Here is a 17,203-nt window from a genome sequence, read left to right as displayed (position 1 = left end):
GAAACTGTGTTTTCTCCCTCCAACCAACCAACCAAGTTCTGAGGGGAGAGCTACTACAGAGGACTGAAAACACACTCTGTTCAGAAACAGTTATATTTGGTAACTAAAATACTTCCATCAAGCAATTATTATCCAAGGCACAACTTGACAAGACAGTCTCTTAAGAGTCCAGCACGAGCAGTTTAACCAACAAGAGCAAAAACTGCTGGTCTTGGGTGATTCAGCTGCAATTCCAGCCCAACACTGCCTGGTTCAAGACACAGGTTAAAAAAGAATAGAAGATGTTTCTTTTCAGAATAACTTTGGGGTTTTGCCATTTTGACGTAAAATGAAAAAGTATAAGCCTGAAAAAACAGATTTTAAACTACATGGATATTCTGTAGCACAAAAAATGTAGCACAAGGTTTGACATGAAGCTGACACCGAGCTGTAAATGCAGATGTTTCATTGCTAATGACCAGTGACAAATTCTCCTTCGAGGTGAACCAACAGGTGAATATGCAAAACAAGATTAAAATCAATGATTTAAGCCAAGCCTTGCTGATTTGAGTCGTGGCTGAAGTCTGGTAATGTAAATACATCCACCCTGGCCATAGAGACCCTCAGTTCTCCCCATTAGCCCATGGATTGTTTCCCTCTAAGGTCAAAAAACAAGGAGCACTGCAGGGCAGCACAAGGGACACTGGCCACCTCTCCACGTTGTACCTGTGTTAGGAAAAGAGGACTTCAATCTCCAAGGCTGCCATTCCAACACCTTCACTAGCACTAAATTCACAGGAAACCTAAGGACCTAAGAGACAGAACACGGAAACTTCATCAGGATTTCTAAGGCATCCTGCTGCATTCAGCTCTGCTCAGGAAAAGCTGGATCTAAACAGAAAGTGTTTTCAGAGTTTGTCAAGAGATATTTTTCAAGCACTTTAAAAGGAGCTCATTTATTACCTCCCCAAAACAGAGGTAGCCATAGGCTTCAACAGAAGAAGGGAAGGGAACATTCTGGATCAGGATATCCTCCAGTTTGAAGGAATGCATATGTGAATTGGAGAATTCAGCTTGTCTCACTTCTAAAAATACACTATTCATTGAACATTAGTGGGATATTTATACTTTGCATGAAACATATAAGCCATTTTATGGCCTGCTATACATATTTCTCCCTGCTGGAACCTCTGCAGATCCCTTCAGTCGAGGATAAGTTCAGCCCCAGCTCCAGAGCATCACTGCAGAAGCCATCAGCACTACGTCCAAGAGCCGCTGCTCAGCCAAAAGCCTCTACCAGAGGAAGCCAAGAGCTTCTGCAGCCTGAACCTTCCTTTGCCCATGGAGCAAATGGAATCCCTTGTCCCATGGCCACTGGAAGTCTGCCATTCCATACCAGCAGCTCACGTGTACCCAACTCACACCAGACAGAGCACATCCAGCCACCTCTGCTCTTAACATAGAGAGGAAGTTTTTCATGGGATATGATGTTGACTGGAATGGTTTAAATGTGCTGATTTAGATTAAAAGGGTTTAAAATCTGTAGGGATGTACTACCAGGATATGAGAAAGACCCCACAGATGACATTTTGACCATTCTTTTCACAGCTAACCCAAAGCGTACTTGGCAGGAAACAGAGGGTTTCAGGGAGTAAATCCTCTCCCATCTCCCAACAGCTCGCGTTGAGGTGGCCATTTATCCCAGAAGGGGCTTTGGGAGGGTTTCAATTCTACAGACTCACTCTGTAAATGTCAGACTGAACTTTACTTTGGTGGCCCACATGCAGAAATGCAGTGAATTAGGTGATCTGGGGAAAAAAACAGGCGGTATTTGAAGGGAAGGGATGGTTTTTTTTAATTTCATAGAACATCCTGCTGACAGAACACACAGTTATGAGTTCCTCTCCTTTGCTGCACACAGAATACTTTCCCTACACCCTAAAACCAAATCAAAAAGGGAACGAGACAAGGTATTGTCTGTGTGAGGGAAGTGAAAGTAATAAGTTATCAGAATATATAAAACCAAACAGAAAAAGAGGAGATTTCCCTCCCCACCATCTGTGGCAGCACAGCCTCAGGGGTGACTAATGTCTGACAGCTCATTCACCAGAGCTCCTGTGCCCCTCCACATGCCCACAAGCCCAAGACTTACACTGCCATGCCACCCACAAACTCCTCTGTGGCCTGGCAGTAGATTGTGATGGCAACACGGGCATCTGCATCAAAGGTGAACTCCAGGCTGTACAGGACCTTCTGCTTCCCGTTCTCCTCCGTAGGACTGTCAACATCATCTTTATACCTGAAAGACAGTGCCAGAGGATTAGAATAAACATTTATGAGATATCACCAAGATCACTCTGGAAATCAGGACAAGAGTACTCCAGACTAGGTGTTTGGGGCAGGCAAGCCACCCTGGGCTTCCACCTCAGGCTTCCCAGGAGATCTCCATTCCTTCCCCTGAGGAAGGTTCTTCCAAGATTTCACTGAAGTAACTGAATTGTAGCAATTGAGGGATCTCACCCAGCCTTACAGTGCCAGGACACAGAATGAGACAAGAAAGGGAAATCTTGAATGTCAAACCCTGAGAAGAAACATTCTCCTTCCATTTAAGTCTTCATATTAGGCTCAGTATTTGGGCTAAAGAAGTCCTGTACGGGCATGAGAAATCTAAAACCTAATTCTTTTAACACTGTAAATGAAATGGTGCCTGACAGAAAAAAAACAACCAAGGTTTCTGTAACACAAAGAACTCCTGAAGCTCAACAAAAGGTACCTGCAGTATCACACAGAAGATGATTTTCAGCCTGGAAAGCATCTGAATATAGGAACTTCAAATACCTTTAAATGTACAAATGATCAGCTAAAGCTCTGACGCTGTGAAGGACTGGAGCTTGCAAGTATTTACTGTCTGAACAAAAAATTAACCCATCCAACTGCACAACAGACACACAATAACCAATACAAGAATGAGTTTAGAAGTTATTTCAATTAACACAAAAGTGAGCCATGACTTGGCTGTGGGCTACTGCAAACTGGACCCCATGGTGTGATCACCACTGCCCAGGGTTACTCCTCCCTGCTGCAGGAAAAGGCAGGTCACAAAGCTGGTGAAGAAGGAGGTTTGAAGCAAGATCCAGGGCAGTGAGCTATGGCCACAGGCCAGTGGTGAGTTACAGTGTGCCAGGAGTGGCCAGGGAGACCAGAGATTCTGGAACAAACAGCCAACACAACACACCATGAGAAGATCACAGAATGATAGAATAACCTGAGCTGGGAGGGACCCACAAGGATCACAAGTCCAACTCCTGGCCCTGCACAGGACACCCCAACAATCCCACCCTGTCCCTGAGAGCATTGTCCAAACACTCCTGGAGCTCTGGCAGCCTTGGAGCCATGACAACTGCCCTGGGGAGCCTGATCAGTGCCCAACCACCCTCTGGTGAAGAACTTTTTCCTGAGATCCAGCCTAACCCTCCCCTGACACAGCTCCAGCCAGTCCCTTGGGTCCTGTTTCTGCTCACACAGAGCAGAGATCGGAGCTGCCCCTCTGCTGCCCCTCAGGAGGAGCTGCAGACTCCAATGAGGTCTGACCTCGGCCTCCTCCAGCTAAAAGCACCAAAATCTCCCTGCCTCGAAAAGCAAAGCAAGAGACAAATGGATGTGATTCACTGGCAGGGCAGCACCACATTCTTACACATACATTCAAATCCCAGTGTAACCCCAGGACCACAGGTACCACAGTGAGCTCAGGCACCGTGTGGGAAGGGTGGAGGCAGCAGGTTGACTCTGAGAGGTTTAACAGCACTCAATTCGTCACCCAGCTCCAGCTCCACTTGTTTATTAGTGTACCTTAATTGCCACGATTCCTGGGTCAAAGCCAAGCAGCCAAACTATTCAGGAAAAGCTTGGCACTATTTCTGACTTCACAGTATCAGTCAGACTCTCCCCTCATCAAACAGCCTGGATGAATAGGCTGTACTGTCAAAAATACTCAGAAATGTGCCAGGCATACCTCCATAATTCAATCTAAAAATTGTCAAGGGAATTGTTATTTACTGAGTTCACTGACATATAATAACTGATGCCTAATTAAGAGGGTTCCAGCATGAATTTTACTTAACACCACACAGAACAAGAATGAAATGTTCAGCTTCAGCAATTTAACATAAAAGGTGCAAAATAAAATTTAAGAGCGATATAATCAAATACCCAACACATGTACTTGCACTAATGTAACCCCAGTGAACCACTATAGCTCACACAGCATTCCTGTCTGAAGGGCTTGGAGAGCTCCAAACAAGACTTTTGCCAGAGGTTCACCTAGGTCAGAACAGCAAATCAGGCTAAATACACCCAACATGCCAGTATAAAAAAGACATATCCCCAAAACTGAGAGTTTGAACACCTGCAGCAGCCTGGACAAAATACACAGTACAGAGCAAAATGGTATTTTCACACAAGCTGGTTGCATTCAAAGAATGAAATCATGGCCCTTGAAGGCTGTAAAGAAGAAACAGTCTGGGCAGCAGGGCAGGTTTGCCTGGAAAACACACAGGGGAGCATCAACATTTTGCGCTGGACTGACCCAAGAACACAGATGGCAACAATTCACTCACGTGTTATATGTGTCAAGAAAGCAGCACAAGTTTCTGTGAGTTATCTCTTGCTGCTCTCTCTTGATCTGAGGTTGGCAGAGGAGGATCCAGGCTATGACAGACTTGCCACTTCTTCCAGAAAAAGCAGGGAGGGAGAACCAGTGCCCTTGCAGGAAAGCACTGAGGAAAGTGCTTCACAGACCCACCGCGTGCACAGGGAGGTTTTAAACAGAGATGCCCAGCACACATGTGAGCTACAGATGGACAACACAGACCAAGGTACCTGTAACAGCCCCAGGTAACAAGGTGGGAGACCTGGGGTGGGGGCAGAAGCAACATGTCATTAGTACAACCACTGCCTGTTTCATCTTCTCAGGAAGTCACAAAAAGCATCCCAGATCACCCTCCTGATCCCAACTCTGCACTCAGAATGTGCTTCCATCCTTCCAAGAAGAAAAGGGGTTAAACCCAGACTAGAATAGATCTGTTGCCCTGGGAAACCACTGAGAGGCCACTACCAACTGCAGTGCCTGGAGAGAAGGTTCCTGGTGGATACGTGAGAAGTCGGAGAGCCCGAGTCCTGTCTGCCTGGAACAGCATCAGTGGAACAGGGGACAAGGCACACGTCCCTAAATGGTGACAGTCACAGCAGGGCTGTGTTTGTATCTTCCTACCCAACGTCCTGGTGCTGGAGGGTAAGAAAATCATTCACAGCCTTCCAGGACATGAAGAGAGCCCACAGAAAAAGATGGAGAGAGACTATTTACAAGAGCCTGTAATGACAGGACAAGGGGGAATGGCTTCACACTGACAGAGAATAGGTTTCGATGGGATATTAGGAAAAAATTCTTCCCTGTGAGGGTGGTGAGGCCCTGGCACAGGTTGCCCAGAGAAGCTGTGGCTGCCCCATCCCTGGAAGTGTCAAAGGTCAGGTTGGATGGGGTTTGGAGCAACCTGGTTTAGTGGAAGGTGTCCCTGCTCATGGCAGGGGATGAGTTTTAAGGTCCTTCCCAACCCAAACCATTCTAGGATTCTATGACCTGCCACAGAACAAAGAGTTCAGGTGAGAAAAGACTGCACAGGCAGCTCTGCCAGCTGGTAACTGGCTCAAGGAACAAGCAAAGGCTACTTTGGTGCATACTGTGAGAGGCAGAGACATCTCATGTCCCACCTTAAGGTGTAGGAATGGTGGGATGTAACATCAGGGGAGTAACATGACAAAAAACACACATTCTGCATTCCTTCTTTCTTTGCAAGGGATGTGGGGGTGGCTCAGGAGTGGTTCAGGTGCTTCAAGAGCTCTTCTGTCTCCACCTGCACTTGAAGATTACAGTGGACATCGGGCCAAGCCCTACAGACAGTGTTGATGTGAGGTGGTCACAGATGCATGCACAGTTAGGAACCAGTGACTTTGCTGGGTGTGCCTTTGGGTCATGCACAGAGGTGCATCACAGAGCCTTCACAATCACGTGTACAGAGCAAAGAGACTGACCACCTTTGGGAACAAAGAGCTGATCCAACGCTTTGATGGAAAAGGCAAAGCAGGATGACCAAGGGAGCCGAGGCCACTTGGTCTGACATCACTCCTGGATAAAACAATGGAAATGCTGGAACTTTTTGTTTGTCTGTTAAAGAATTAAAACATAAACATATCATTAACAGCAGCCACGACAATTTTTTAGAACTACGTTGAGTCGAACACAATTCCATCCTTGGAGGAGATTAAAAAGTTTGGCCAACAACTTAGTAGACATGCAGGATAAACATTAAGTATTGCTTGAGTTAGTACTGTGAGATCTGCATCACCCAGTGTTAGAGCAGGGATTAAATAAAGGGAGAACTAGTGACACCCCTATAGCACTGACTTTCACAGGGGAGATCATCATTAAACTGAGGCTTTGCTATTTGAGGGTTCTGCAGAGCTCTGTCCACTTTAACACCCTCCAGGGCTGCAGAGCAGGCAGTCCCAGCCCCTTACCTCCACCATGGGATGAATGGTTCCAAGGATCAATGTTATCTCTGCTCTGCTGGAGAGGGAAGAGAAGGGATTTCCTTTCTCTCTCTCACAGCAACTCACCTGTCTCCCCTTGGCCACCTCTCAAGCCACACTCAGTGGTTTCATTACTCTCCACGATGTTCCTGCTGCTTCAGACACATTTCCCAAACCACTACAGCTGCTGATTCCTTCAACACTTTTGTTCCATGATGCTATACAAATCCCAGAGCCCACACTGAAGCAGAGAGGCTGTCCCACAGCGCAACTTTTCCACAAAACACATTGTGCAATGAGTTGATCTTCCTCCTGCAACTGGAAGTGCTTCCAGGGAAACAGTGAACAGCCAGTACCAGTCCCTCAGGTACTGCAGCTCTGAAATAAAGCTTCTGATCTAAGGCTAAACATGGGACACAAGACAGTCACAAGGAAGTCTTTCTCTGTTAATGCTTAACAGCAAAATTCCCACTAACCTTCTCCAAAGACAGAAAACACATGAGATGTCAAAGACTCAGAACTTCAACACCAATACCCACAGGTTTACTGCTTCTCTCCAAAGCTACTGTAAATGTTCAGGATTCAGCAAAGCTCGGAATTTTGTCTGGTCAGAGCTTGGCAGGAAGTCCAGAGTGAACGTTTCCCCATGTTCCTCCATGGCACCTCTCCTATGAGGACAGGTCAAGAGAGTTGGGGTTGTTTAACCTGGAGAAGAGAAGGCTCCAGGGAGACATTAGAGCCCCTTCCAGTGCCTAAAGGGGCTCCAGGAGAGCTGGAGAGGGACTTTGGACAAGGGTCTGGAGTGCCAGGACAAGGGGGAATGGCTTCAAACTGACAGAGAACAGGTTTAGATGGGATATTAGGAAAAAATTCTTCCCTGTGAGGGTGGTGAGGCCCTGGCACAGGTTGTCCAGAGAAGCTGTGGCTGCCCCAGCCCTGGAAGTGTTCAAGGCCAGGTTGGACGGGGCTTGGAGCAACTTGGGATAGTGGAAGGTGTCCCTGCCCATGGCAGGGAGTTGAAATGAGATGATCTTTAAGGTCCTTTTCAACCCAAATCATGCTGAGATTCTATGGAAAACCAAAACCTTGTGAGGACTTTACCATCAGACCCTACCTTACACCTGGACATTCAGCTCAGCATCATTTTATTGGGTGGAAGATGTGGTAAATTAAATAGTTCTGGAAAGAATGTGCAAACCTCAACCACTGGTTGTGAAGAAGCCAAGCTGGAGAGGGCACAAAGTGTCCTTACGTGCAGAGAGAGGGGAAGGAAAAGCCTCTAGCCCAGAACAGGAGAAAAGCACAAGACAGAATGTACCCTTGGGGACTGGCAATTAAAATCCCATTTTGGGTCTACATCAGTGCAAAATTAAATCGAGTCATGCTGGCAGTGTCATTGTCAGCACTGACAGAGCAGCAGCACCACAAGGGCCTGTGAGAGCCTGTGAGGCAGAAAAAGAACTGATAGTGCCAGGAATTAGATGGATGCAAACCTGGACACTGTCAAGGTGCATGTTCATTACATTCCAAATAGTCCAGAGCTGCTTGGGAGAATGGGACGTGCGACCACAGAAAGCAGAAAGGCAGGACTACATGTCATAAACCTCAACAACTGCTCCTTTCACAGCAAGGCCACTCCCAGGGAAAAAGCCACTTCCCATTTGGCTTCTGAGAGATGTTACACTGCTAATGTGGATGCCTGCAGGGAGAACCAAAGAGCCTTTCCATTGCAAGTGTGTGAGGAAAGCAACTTCTTCCTAGAGAAGTACTTCACTCCTCAACTGAAAAACCAGACAACATTCAGAGCTGTTTATCAACGGTTACTTTTTTGGAAGTTCTTCCCTCTTTTCCTGTTCAATCAGTTTTGGAACTACAGGTTCTGCTCATTAAAAAAAAACAAACTAACAAACAAACAAAAAAACCCAAACAAACCCAAAAAACCAAAACAAAACCATCCTTCAGTTTTCACATAAAACCAAGTTGAGGGGTTTGTGTGGTTATGACTCAAACTGCTCACGTTACATCCACGCTCCCAGAGCCACCTTGGCCGGGAGCTGCAGCTGGAGCCCTGCCAGAGCTCCAGCCCTGAGCCTGGAACACACAATCCAGTGCGACTCCAGGATCGTTGGGAAATGCTCTGCCTGGACATGTGCCCAGTGCTCAGACCCAAACAAAGCACTGTGTGCTGGGCCCTGCACCTCAGCCATCTGTTGGAAAGGGGGCAGCTGCAGATCCCAGCATGAGCCAGCGTTTAATCCAGCTATGCTGGTTTGGATCTCGGTGTGGAGCAGTGAGAGGTAACAGATTTCCATGACTTATCCAGACCTCCTCCCCCTGTGCAAGGGACACAAGCCACCTAAACAACACTGGGACCAAACTTTATCTTGGCAGCAGGAGAAACCTGAGGAAGTTTCACTCTAGACCAATCAATCTTCCTGGCCTGTGGCTCGCTCCAGAACCAGCTCCTTTCTGTCTTCTTCTTGCACAGGAATGTAGGAAGTAATCTGTCTGTAAGGTTTATTGACCTGACTAATATCTTCTGTTCGGATTTCAGGGCTTTGTTTACCACTCCAGTCTGTCCTGCAAAGACAGACACCTCACTGGTCCTGTTTGGAAACACAGATTGTTTGGATAAGGAGCATATAAACCACTTGAAAGCTCCAATCACAACGGAATGCAGGAACCTCTGGACATATCCAGCAACAAGGATCAGGAAATCAGCTATTCTCCAAAATCTTATCAATACATTTTGGCTCTGGGTTGAGTAAAGTGAAGGGTTCGGGCAATGTTGGTACCTCACAAGTCGGAGAGAGTCCTTGCGGATATTCACCAAACTCCTCAGCGTCTTCACTGGCTCATGTGGAGCTGGAGTTACATAGGGAAACTGGAACAAAAAGGCAAATAATTCTCCTGTTACTATACTATAAAAGGTAGCAGCACGTTGCCTGGCATGCAATTTACCCAAATCAAGAAGCGTCCAGCTTTCAGGGTACTCGGTACAGCAGAAGGAATAGCAATAGCAAATTCTATTTACAGATTGCAGTGGGTTTCTGTGGCTGGGTTTTGGTAGCGGGGGGGGGCTACAGGGGTTGCTTCTTTTAGGAGCTGCTGGAAACTTCCCCTGTCCCGTGGAGCCAATGCCAGCCGGCTACAGGATGGATTTCCTGCCGCTGGCCAAGGCTGAGCCAGTCAGGAGCAACAGTAACACCTCTGGGATAACATATTTAAGAACAGAAGGTTGTTGCACAGAAAGAATTCCAGCCAGGGAAGAGCAGAGCGAGAACATGGGAACAACAACGTAGACACCAAGGTCAGTGCAGAAGGAAGGGCAGGAGGTGCTCCAGGCACCAGAGCTGTAGCCCCTGTGGCCTGTGGTGCAGAGCAGGGAGGGGCAGCTGTGCCCCTGCAGCCCCTGGGGGAGCATCGGGGTGCAGAGACCCCCCTGCAGCCCCGGGGGAGCATCGGGGTGCAGAGACCCCCCTGCAGCCCATGGAGGCTCCTATGCTGGAGCAGGTGGATGCAGAAAGGAGGCTGTGACCCTGTGGGAAGCCCAGGCTGGAGCAGGGTCCTGACAGGGACCTGCAGCCCATGGAGAGGGAAGCCCAGGCTGGAGCAGGTTTTTCCCAGGTAAGACTCGTGGCCCCTGTGGGGGACCCACATCAGTACAGCTCATCCGTGAGGGACTGACCCCATGGAGTTTGGGAAGAACTGCTGCCCGAGGGATGGACTCATGGCAGAGAGGTCCATCCAGGACTGTCCCATGGGAGCAGGGGAAGGAATCCTCTCCCTGAGCAGCGGCAGAAACAACAACTGACCATAACCCCCATTCCCCATCCCCTGCACCTCTGGGGGGGAGGAGGGAGAACATGGAAGGAAGGAGGGGTGGGGGGAAGGTGTTTTTAAGACTGTTGTATTTCTCACTCTTTGCCTCTTATCCTGTTAGGAATAAATTTAAGTACTATCCCCACTTGGAGTCTGTTTTGCCCGTGAAGGTGATCAGTCACTGACCTCTCCCAGCTCTCATCTCTACTCATGAATCCTTAGCTGTATTTTTTTCTCTCCCCTCTGTCCAGTTGCAAAGGCAGAGGGAGAGAGCAGCTTTAGTGGGTACCTGGCATCTGGCCAGGGTCAACTCACTACACAGATAAATCAAGCATTTTTTCAGGATGAAAATTCTGCCCTGGTACACATTTTAAGAAGGAGCATTTTCACAAGCTCTTGTTCTGCACCCTGAATTCCCAGTCAGGAAAGCACTGCCCTCACAAGCTTTTGTTTCCACTAAAGAAACCACCTGCAGCTTGAGCAGAAGAAATGCAGCTCTTTCATGTGTGTTACAGCATGCAAACAGTGATCTGACTGCTAATCAGCATGGAGAAGCCCTGGATTACTGGGGGAAACTCTTTTTATTCTGAAACAATGGGGCAAATGTTCTGGAAAAGAAAAGAGACAGGGATAGGGGGCCTCTTTCCATTCTACAGTCAAGAAACCTTCTCTCACAGATTGTCCTTTAAATAGGGACATTATTGCTTCAGACTGTAATTCTCCCTACTGGGCACAGAATCTCTGGTGGGAAATGCAATGGAACTGCTTGTTGTGATGATCACAACCTGTACAGCTCCAGACCTGCCTGCTGGGGCCCAGGGACCACCAACACACGTTTCTTTAGAAACGAGGAGGCAAGGCCTCCCTCACTCCAAAGCAAGAACTGGGCCCACGTCCAGAAAACAGTTTTGCTGCTCTGTGTTCAAGTGTGGGGTTTTTTTCTTGAAGATTAATCGGAGCTGCCAAAGGGCTTTAACTTTACATAGGCAAACTATATTCCACAACAGGCTCCTCCTAAACCTACTTGGCAAACATCCCATGGTGTTAATGGCATCTCACACACTCCCCTCTGGAGAAGTGATGAAATTCAGTGCTGGGATGTCAGCAAGGAAACCCACGTTGAGACATGCAGGTAATTTAACCCTGCAGGGTCAGTCCTTGCAGCCACAGGCAGTGCACAGGGGATGTGTGAGCACTCCCAGGCCTGCATGGCAATGATACATCCAAAACAATTTCCAGCCTCAATTTCCCTCCTTCCTAATTCTCTTGCCCAACTACACTTCCTGCTTGAACAATGACTTTTCCAGGTTCTTCCTTGTCCTGCCCTGCAGAGTCCTGTTAACTGCCTGTGGTGCTGAGAAGACCAATGGCACAGCCTGAAGGGGAACTCAGAAAGCAGAATGTTCTTGTCACTGTTCCAATTCAAACTCTGAGTCATCTTGCCTCAGTTTCCCCCACCTGTAAAGCCAGGGTGACCCCAAACTGCCTCCGAGCACTACAAACATAAACTAAACAATGGTCACAGCTTTTCTGAGGAGAACCACAACTTCAACTTTTCATTTCCATGTTTTGAAGTTGCAGAAACAACTAGGGAAACAGCTGGCAAAGCAAGCAGGTCTTTTCCCTTTCCTCTCCAGCACTCTGCAAACAACTCCAAACTGCTCCTACTCTGTTACCTTCTGGTTCTTTTTAAGCAGTTCTGAGAGGCAAGAGAAATCCAAAACATAACACTTGCATGAACTCCTATCTGTCCCTCACAATGATGCTATGCCTTGTTCAAGAACAAGCACTTCAGCAAGCAGCTTTTCACAGTCTCACAGACACCTGTGGACACAGAAATACCTCTGTGTTCCACCCGGGAAAACCAAAGGAGAGAAGGAGAGACTTTCTGAGCTGCCCACTGAGGTTACAAAGCAAACTAAAACACACCAAATATCAAGATTTGTCTTAACCCTGCCCTGTGCCCAGTCAGGCCACTCATTTAGAAAAAGAACAGCACATGTTGAACACTGGCTGCAAGCCATCCAATATGCCCAGGGGCTTTGGGAAGTTCGGGCTCTGAGAGTGGATCTGCTTCCCAGCCTCCTCTACAGCATGTTTTACACTTGCTCAGGCAGGCAGGCAGAATTAGACTCAAATTCTGTGCTCCTGAGTCCCTGTCCTTCTTCCCCCACTTGCTAATTCCTTCTGTCCTAAGTGAAAATAAGCCTAGAAGGGGAATACTGCTTAGGAAAACACAGCTTGGATCTGAACAGACTGGAATGACACTCCCCAAGCAGCATGGTCCCCCTTAGGTCTGTGCCATCCTCCTCTACAAGCCCTACACAAGGTTTTCCAAAACAGGTAGAAAACAGAAGAGTAAAACAGAACACAGGGACTTGCCTGAACAGGTCTATTCCCAAGGAAGTTCAGATCCATGTTCTCACCAAAAAGGTAGCCCTCAGGGTGAGGGGTGTCAAACTTCTCACCTCCCATAAAGAAGTGACTTGCAAAGTAGTTTCCTAGAAAAAAACAAAACACAAGGAAATTAAAACAACAACAACAACAAAACAAACAAACAAAAAAACCCCAAAACTTAAAATGAGTGGTGCTTCCCAAATAAGTCTGTGCAGTTTTAATTCACAAGTATAAAAGAGCACAAGACACAGAAAATACTTGCTAATTCAGTCTTTCCCTGCACTACTGAGGGCCACTGCCAACAGTAGGAGCAGGGGAATAAACAAAACAAACTAAAAACCTGGAATGAATCATTACAGTGGAGAGAATTCCATTTTAACTTGTTTTCCAGAGAAGGGACAGGGAGCAGTAAAAGTCAGCTCTTTCCAATATTGCTCCATTCTGATGAATTCTTCCTGTTTTCTCCACTTTCCAGTGTAAAGCCCAGTCTCACAAACACCATCAACCTGCTCAGAGAAGGATGAGGGTTCTTCCCACTGCAAAGCCTGGCACAGCCAGTGGGGCTCCTTCCCTCTTTCACTGCCATATCCCAGGCAAGAACCACACAAAACCTTCACACCTTGATGCTGAATTTAATTAATAACACTGTCAGCTCTAAATGCAGAAACATGAATTTCTGGAAGAGATATACAGGGACTGACTAAAGGGAACTTCAGCTCTGAAAGTTTCACCACAAATTCGTTTCATTCATCTTTAAGGTGATGCACTAAGGTTCAAATTTCAGGAGATGAAGTGTGTGCAAGGTCACTGGGATTCCAGAGCACTGGATTAACTCCAAAGCCAACAGAATCAACTCAGGTGCATGAGAGCACCACAAATGCAGCTTCCTCCTAGAAAGACTGCAGGAAAGCACTCTCAAACATGAACTTCACAGGGTTACAATTTCAGAGACATGAGTATCAGGAGAGAACTAAAATAAAAGCCTGCATCCAAGTCACTTCCCTTCAAGTTTCAGAGCGGGGGAATAAGAGAACTGAGCCACATGTACATTCACTTCCCTGGGTGCAGTGCACAGACAGCTTAAATTTGTGCTCAAATGAGCCATTCCAGAAGCAGCAACTAATCATCTGAGTGGCTGTGGAGGCACTCTGGGGGGATTTGCAGTCCCTCTAGGCAGGAGCAAGCATGATTACTCTGAAATGGAAGTGTTTCCATGAATGGCTCTGTTTTTTCCATTAAGGCTTTTTTTCCTTTATGCTTCAAGAAAGGCTCTTCTTACTCGGCACAGATGGCAGGGTTTTAATGACGACAGCAGCGCTCAGCTTTGCTGAGCTCAGCTTACAAGCATCCAGATGTTTGTAGTGCTGAAACTCCTCCTTCTTTCTAGTACAACAATCACCTTCAGCACAGGTCCACAACCCACTTAGAATCAGACCTACAGAGTCGGAATAACAATATCACAGAATCACTGAGCTTGGAAAAGACTTCTAAGGATCATCGAGTCCAACCTTTGACCGATCACCACCTTGTCATCCAGACCAGAGCACTGAGTGCCACATCTGGTCATTCCTTGAACACAAATGCAGGTGTTTCAAATCACAGGGAATCTTTTCCCACCCCTCACAGAATCAACAAATTAAAAAGCTGATCTGCATATAATCTCCAAGCACAGCCAGCCTGACACAGCCTCTCCAGCTGAGATACACCACAGTGGTTTATGCTCACACCGGTTCTGAAGAGCACGAGGAACGCTGGGGGTCAGGAACAGATTTCACATTTTATGTGGGTCAAGTAGCATTATGTTTTGGAACATTTTATTTGATCAACTGTGAGGACAATGCTTGTGCAGGATGTCTCAGTACCACAGCAGCTGGTTATCTGGGATCAGACTTGGAGAACTCCCTCATATCCAGTGAATGAGACAGAAACACAGAATCACAGGAGGGCCTGGGTTGGTAGGGACCATAAAGCTCATCTTGTTCCACCTCCTGCCATGGGCAGGGACACCTTCCACTAGCCCAGATTGCACCAAGCCCCGTCCAACCTGGCCTTGGACACTTCCAGGGATGGGGCAGCCACAGCTTCTCTGGGCAACCTGTGCCAGGGCCTCCCAACCCTCACAGGGAGGAATTTTTCCCAAATATCTAATCTAAACCTACTCTCCGTCAGTGTGAAGCCCTTTCCCCTTGTCCAGTCACTCCAGGCTCTTGCAAAAAGTTCCTCTCCATCTTTCCCATAGGCTCCCTTCAGGTCCTGGAAGGCCTCAATTAGGTCACCCTGGAGCCTTCTCTTCTCCAGGCTGAACAATCCCAATTTTCCCAGCCTTTCCTCTCAACAGAGCTGCTCCATCCCCCTGATCATCTTGGTGCCTCCTCTGGACTCACTCCAACAGCTCCACGTCCTCCCTGTGCTGGAACCCCAGAGCTGGAGCAGCACTGCAGGTGGGGTCTCACCTGAGCAGGGCAAAGGGGCAGAATCTGCCCACACTGTGGGCTGAGCCCAGGATATGGTTTCAGAGCATCTCCAGGCAGCCTCTCCAGCACCTTGGGATGAAAAGGTCTCTCCTGTATAACTGGAACAACATCCAGACACAAAACTAGCATGTTTAAGTCACCTGCCACACTGTCATTTTTCCACTAAGAACTACTTTAGGGATCTCTAACAAATAGTTAGGATTTTTCACAAATAACACTCTCCAACACAGCAACTGGAAACCACAGCTGCAGTTCCACGTTCAGACTGAACCTCTTTTCATCTTCTAAGTCACCTCCTTCAACGTGAAGGATGTTTTGTTTTTTTTTTCCCCAGAGGCACTTCCCTCAAAAGCAAACAAGAAATGCAGTCAGTGCCAGCCACAGAGAGCACAGGGAAAAATCACTCTGAGGAGTTCCTGGTGAGCAGAACAACCCCTGGGCTCTGCCAGGGCTGCTGTACAACACAAAACCTGCCACGAGCTCAAGGTCTCAACAGCCAGACTAACAGACCAGAATGGCAGCAAACTGTCTCCACAAATTTATAACACCAGTTTTCAGCAGCTAAAAAAAGATATTCTATTGCAAGCTTTCAGAAACCAGTTGCTACAACAAGAAATGAAGTTCAGAGCTCTTAAGGTAAGTCCAAAGTTAGGCATTAATCCTCCCAACCACTGTCACAAACAACTCACAGTTTGCCCAAGTTGAAGACAAAACGCTTTAAGGAAGCATTTCTGTAAATATCACACCAAGAACTAAAAGGAAAAGGAAATTTTGAGACAGAAAATATGAGGCATCCTCTTTTCCAGTCACTGAGACATCCACACATTTAGGATTTTTAGTGCCTCTAAAAAGCTTGTATGTATTTTCTATGAATTAGAATCCTGCTGCAGCTCCACCTCTAGGTTCCATTTCCAAATCCATTACAAAGACAGCTTTAGGATTTTAGCCAGGCTGCCACACCTCTTGAACCCTGTTCTCACATGTCCCCCCAGCCTATAAAACCACCTTGACCTACCTTAGGCAGGTGTTGCAAGGCCAGCTTTACACAGAGCTCTGTAGCTATGGGCAGAAGGGGGATGCAAAGTGCCATCCTCTTCGGCAGGAAAAAAAGAAAAGCAAAAAATCCTCGGATTAACCCTCCACAGAATTGCTACAAACAGAAATCCTCCAGGAAAATGCAGCGACACACTTACCAGGAGAAGAATCATACATAAATAAACAAGGATGGAATAGGATAAAAATGCCAGAGCAAAAAATAACTGTGGCTTTAGTTCCCCAGAGTAAATCAGGACAGAACACGAGAGAGCATCAGATGAAAGAGAACAGGAATGGGTGACACTGCTGAGGTCCAAGCAGTGGTTTTAAGAGAAATTATGATGGAAAACTTTACAGCGGCTGGAAAAACAGCACTGGGACACCCAGAATGGCCAAGTCTGACTCAGTAGTTTGTCCCATGCAAAACCAAACTGGAACCCAAGGCTCCTCCTTGGTGCCCATCAAATGACACCAAAATAGTTAATATTTTTTACAACATAGTGGTGGGGTTTTATTATCATAAAGGCACCAGCATTAAGCACCAGACTGCTCCAGTCACAATTACCTCTCCCTAACCCAGCATCCTAATCCCACGTTCATGCAACCCCAACACATGGCTGTGATACAGGAGGGACACAACACCCTACAAGAACCAGGAGCATGGAGTCGACAGCACAACTGTAACCTCAGCAAAACACGGGCTGAGTCGCACAACGTTCATTAAGAGAAAGCAATTAATGTCCATTTAGGCTTCTCACCATGAATACAATTAACAGTGAAGTGACAGAAATTGAGTTCCTTTTAATTACTCAGCCAGACACTCCACCGCAGCACGCCGAGGGAGGGACAGTCAGCACAGTCCCAGGCACAGCCTGAACCAAGATCCTGGCTGGATGAGGCCATCCCACCTT

At 47.1% G+C, this 17,203-nt stretch overlaps 1 protein-coding gene across 4 annotated transcripts in view; it reads right to left on the bottom strand.

Annotated features, from left to right (window-relative positions):
• MGRN1 (mahogunin ring finger 1) overlaps nucleotides 1–17,203 on the bottom strand; it is a 53,064-nt gene that overhangs the window by 32,095 nt on the left and 3,766 nt on the right. For all 4 annotated transcript variants that reach the window (XM_032703619.1, XM_032703620.1, XM_032703622.1 and 1 more), the window contains exons 2-4: nucleotides 12,769–12,887; nucleotides 9,360–9,448; nucleotides 2,132–2,278 (exon numbers count right to left, since the gene is read on the bottom strand). In XM_032703619.1, the coding sequence (XP_032559510.1) occupies nucleotides 2,132–2,278; nucleotides 9,360–9,448; nucleotides 12,769–12,887 (355 nt within the window). The remainder of the gene's footprint in view (nucleotides 1–2,131; nucleotides 2,279–9,359; nucleotides 9,449–12,768; nucleotides 12,888–17,203) is intronic.

The sequence above is a fragment of the Chiroxiphia lanceolata genome, chromosome 16 (assembly GCF_009829145.1).
Source record: "Chiroxiphia lanceolata isolate bChiLan1 chromosome 16, bChiLan1.pri, whole genome shotgun sequence".
NCBI classification, from domain to species: domain Eukaryota; kingdom Metazoa; phylum Chordata; class Aves; order Passeriformes; family Pipridae; genus Chiroxiphia; species Chiroxiphia lanceolata.
This window is presented reverse-complemented; position numbering and strand designations above follow the sequence as displayed.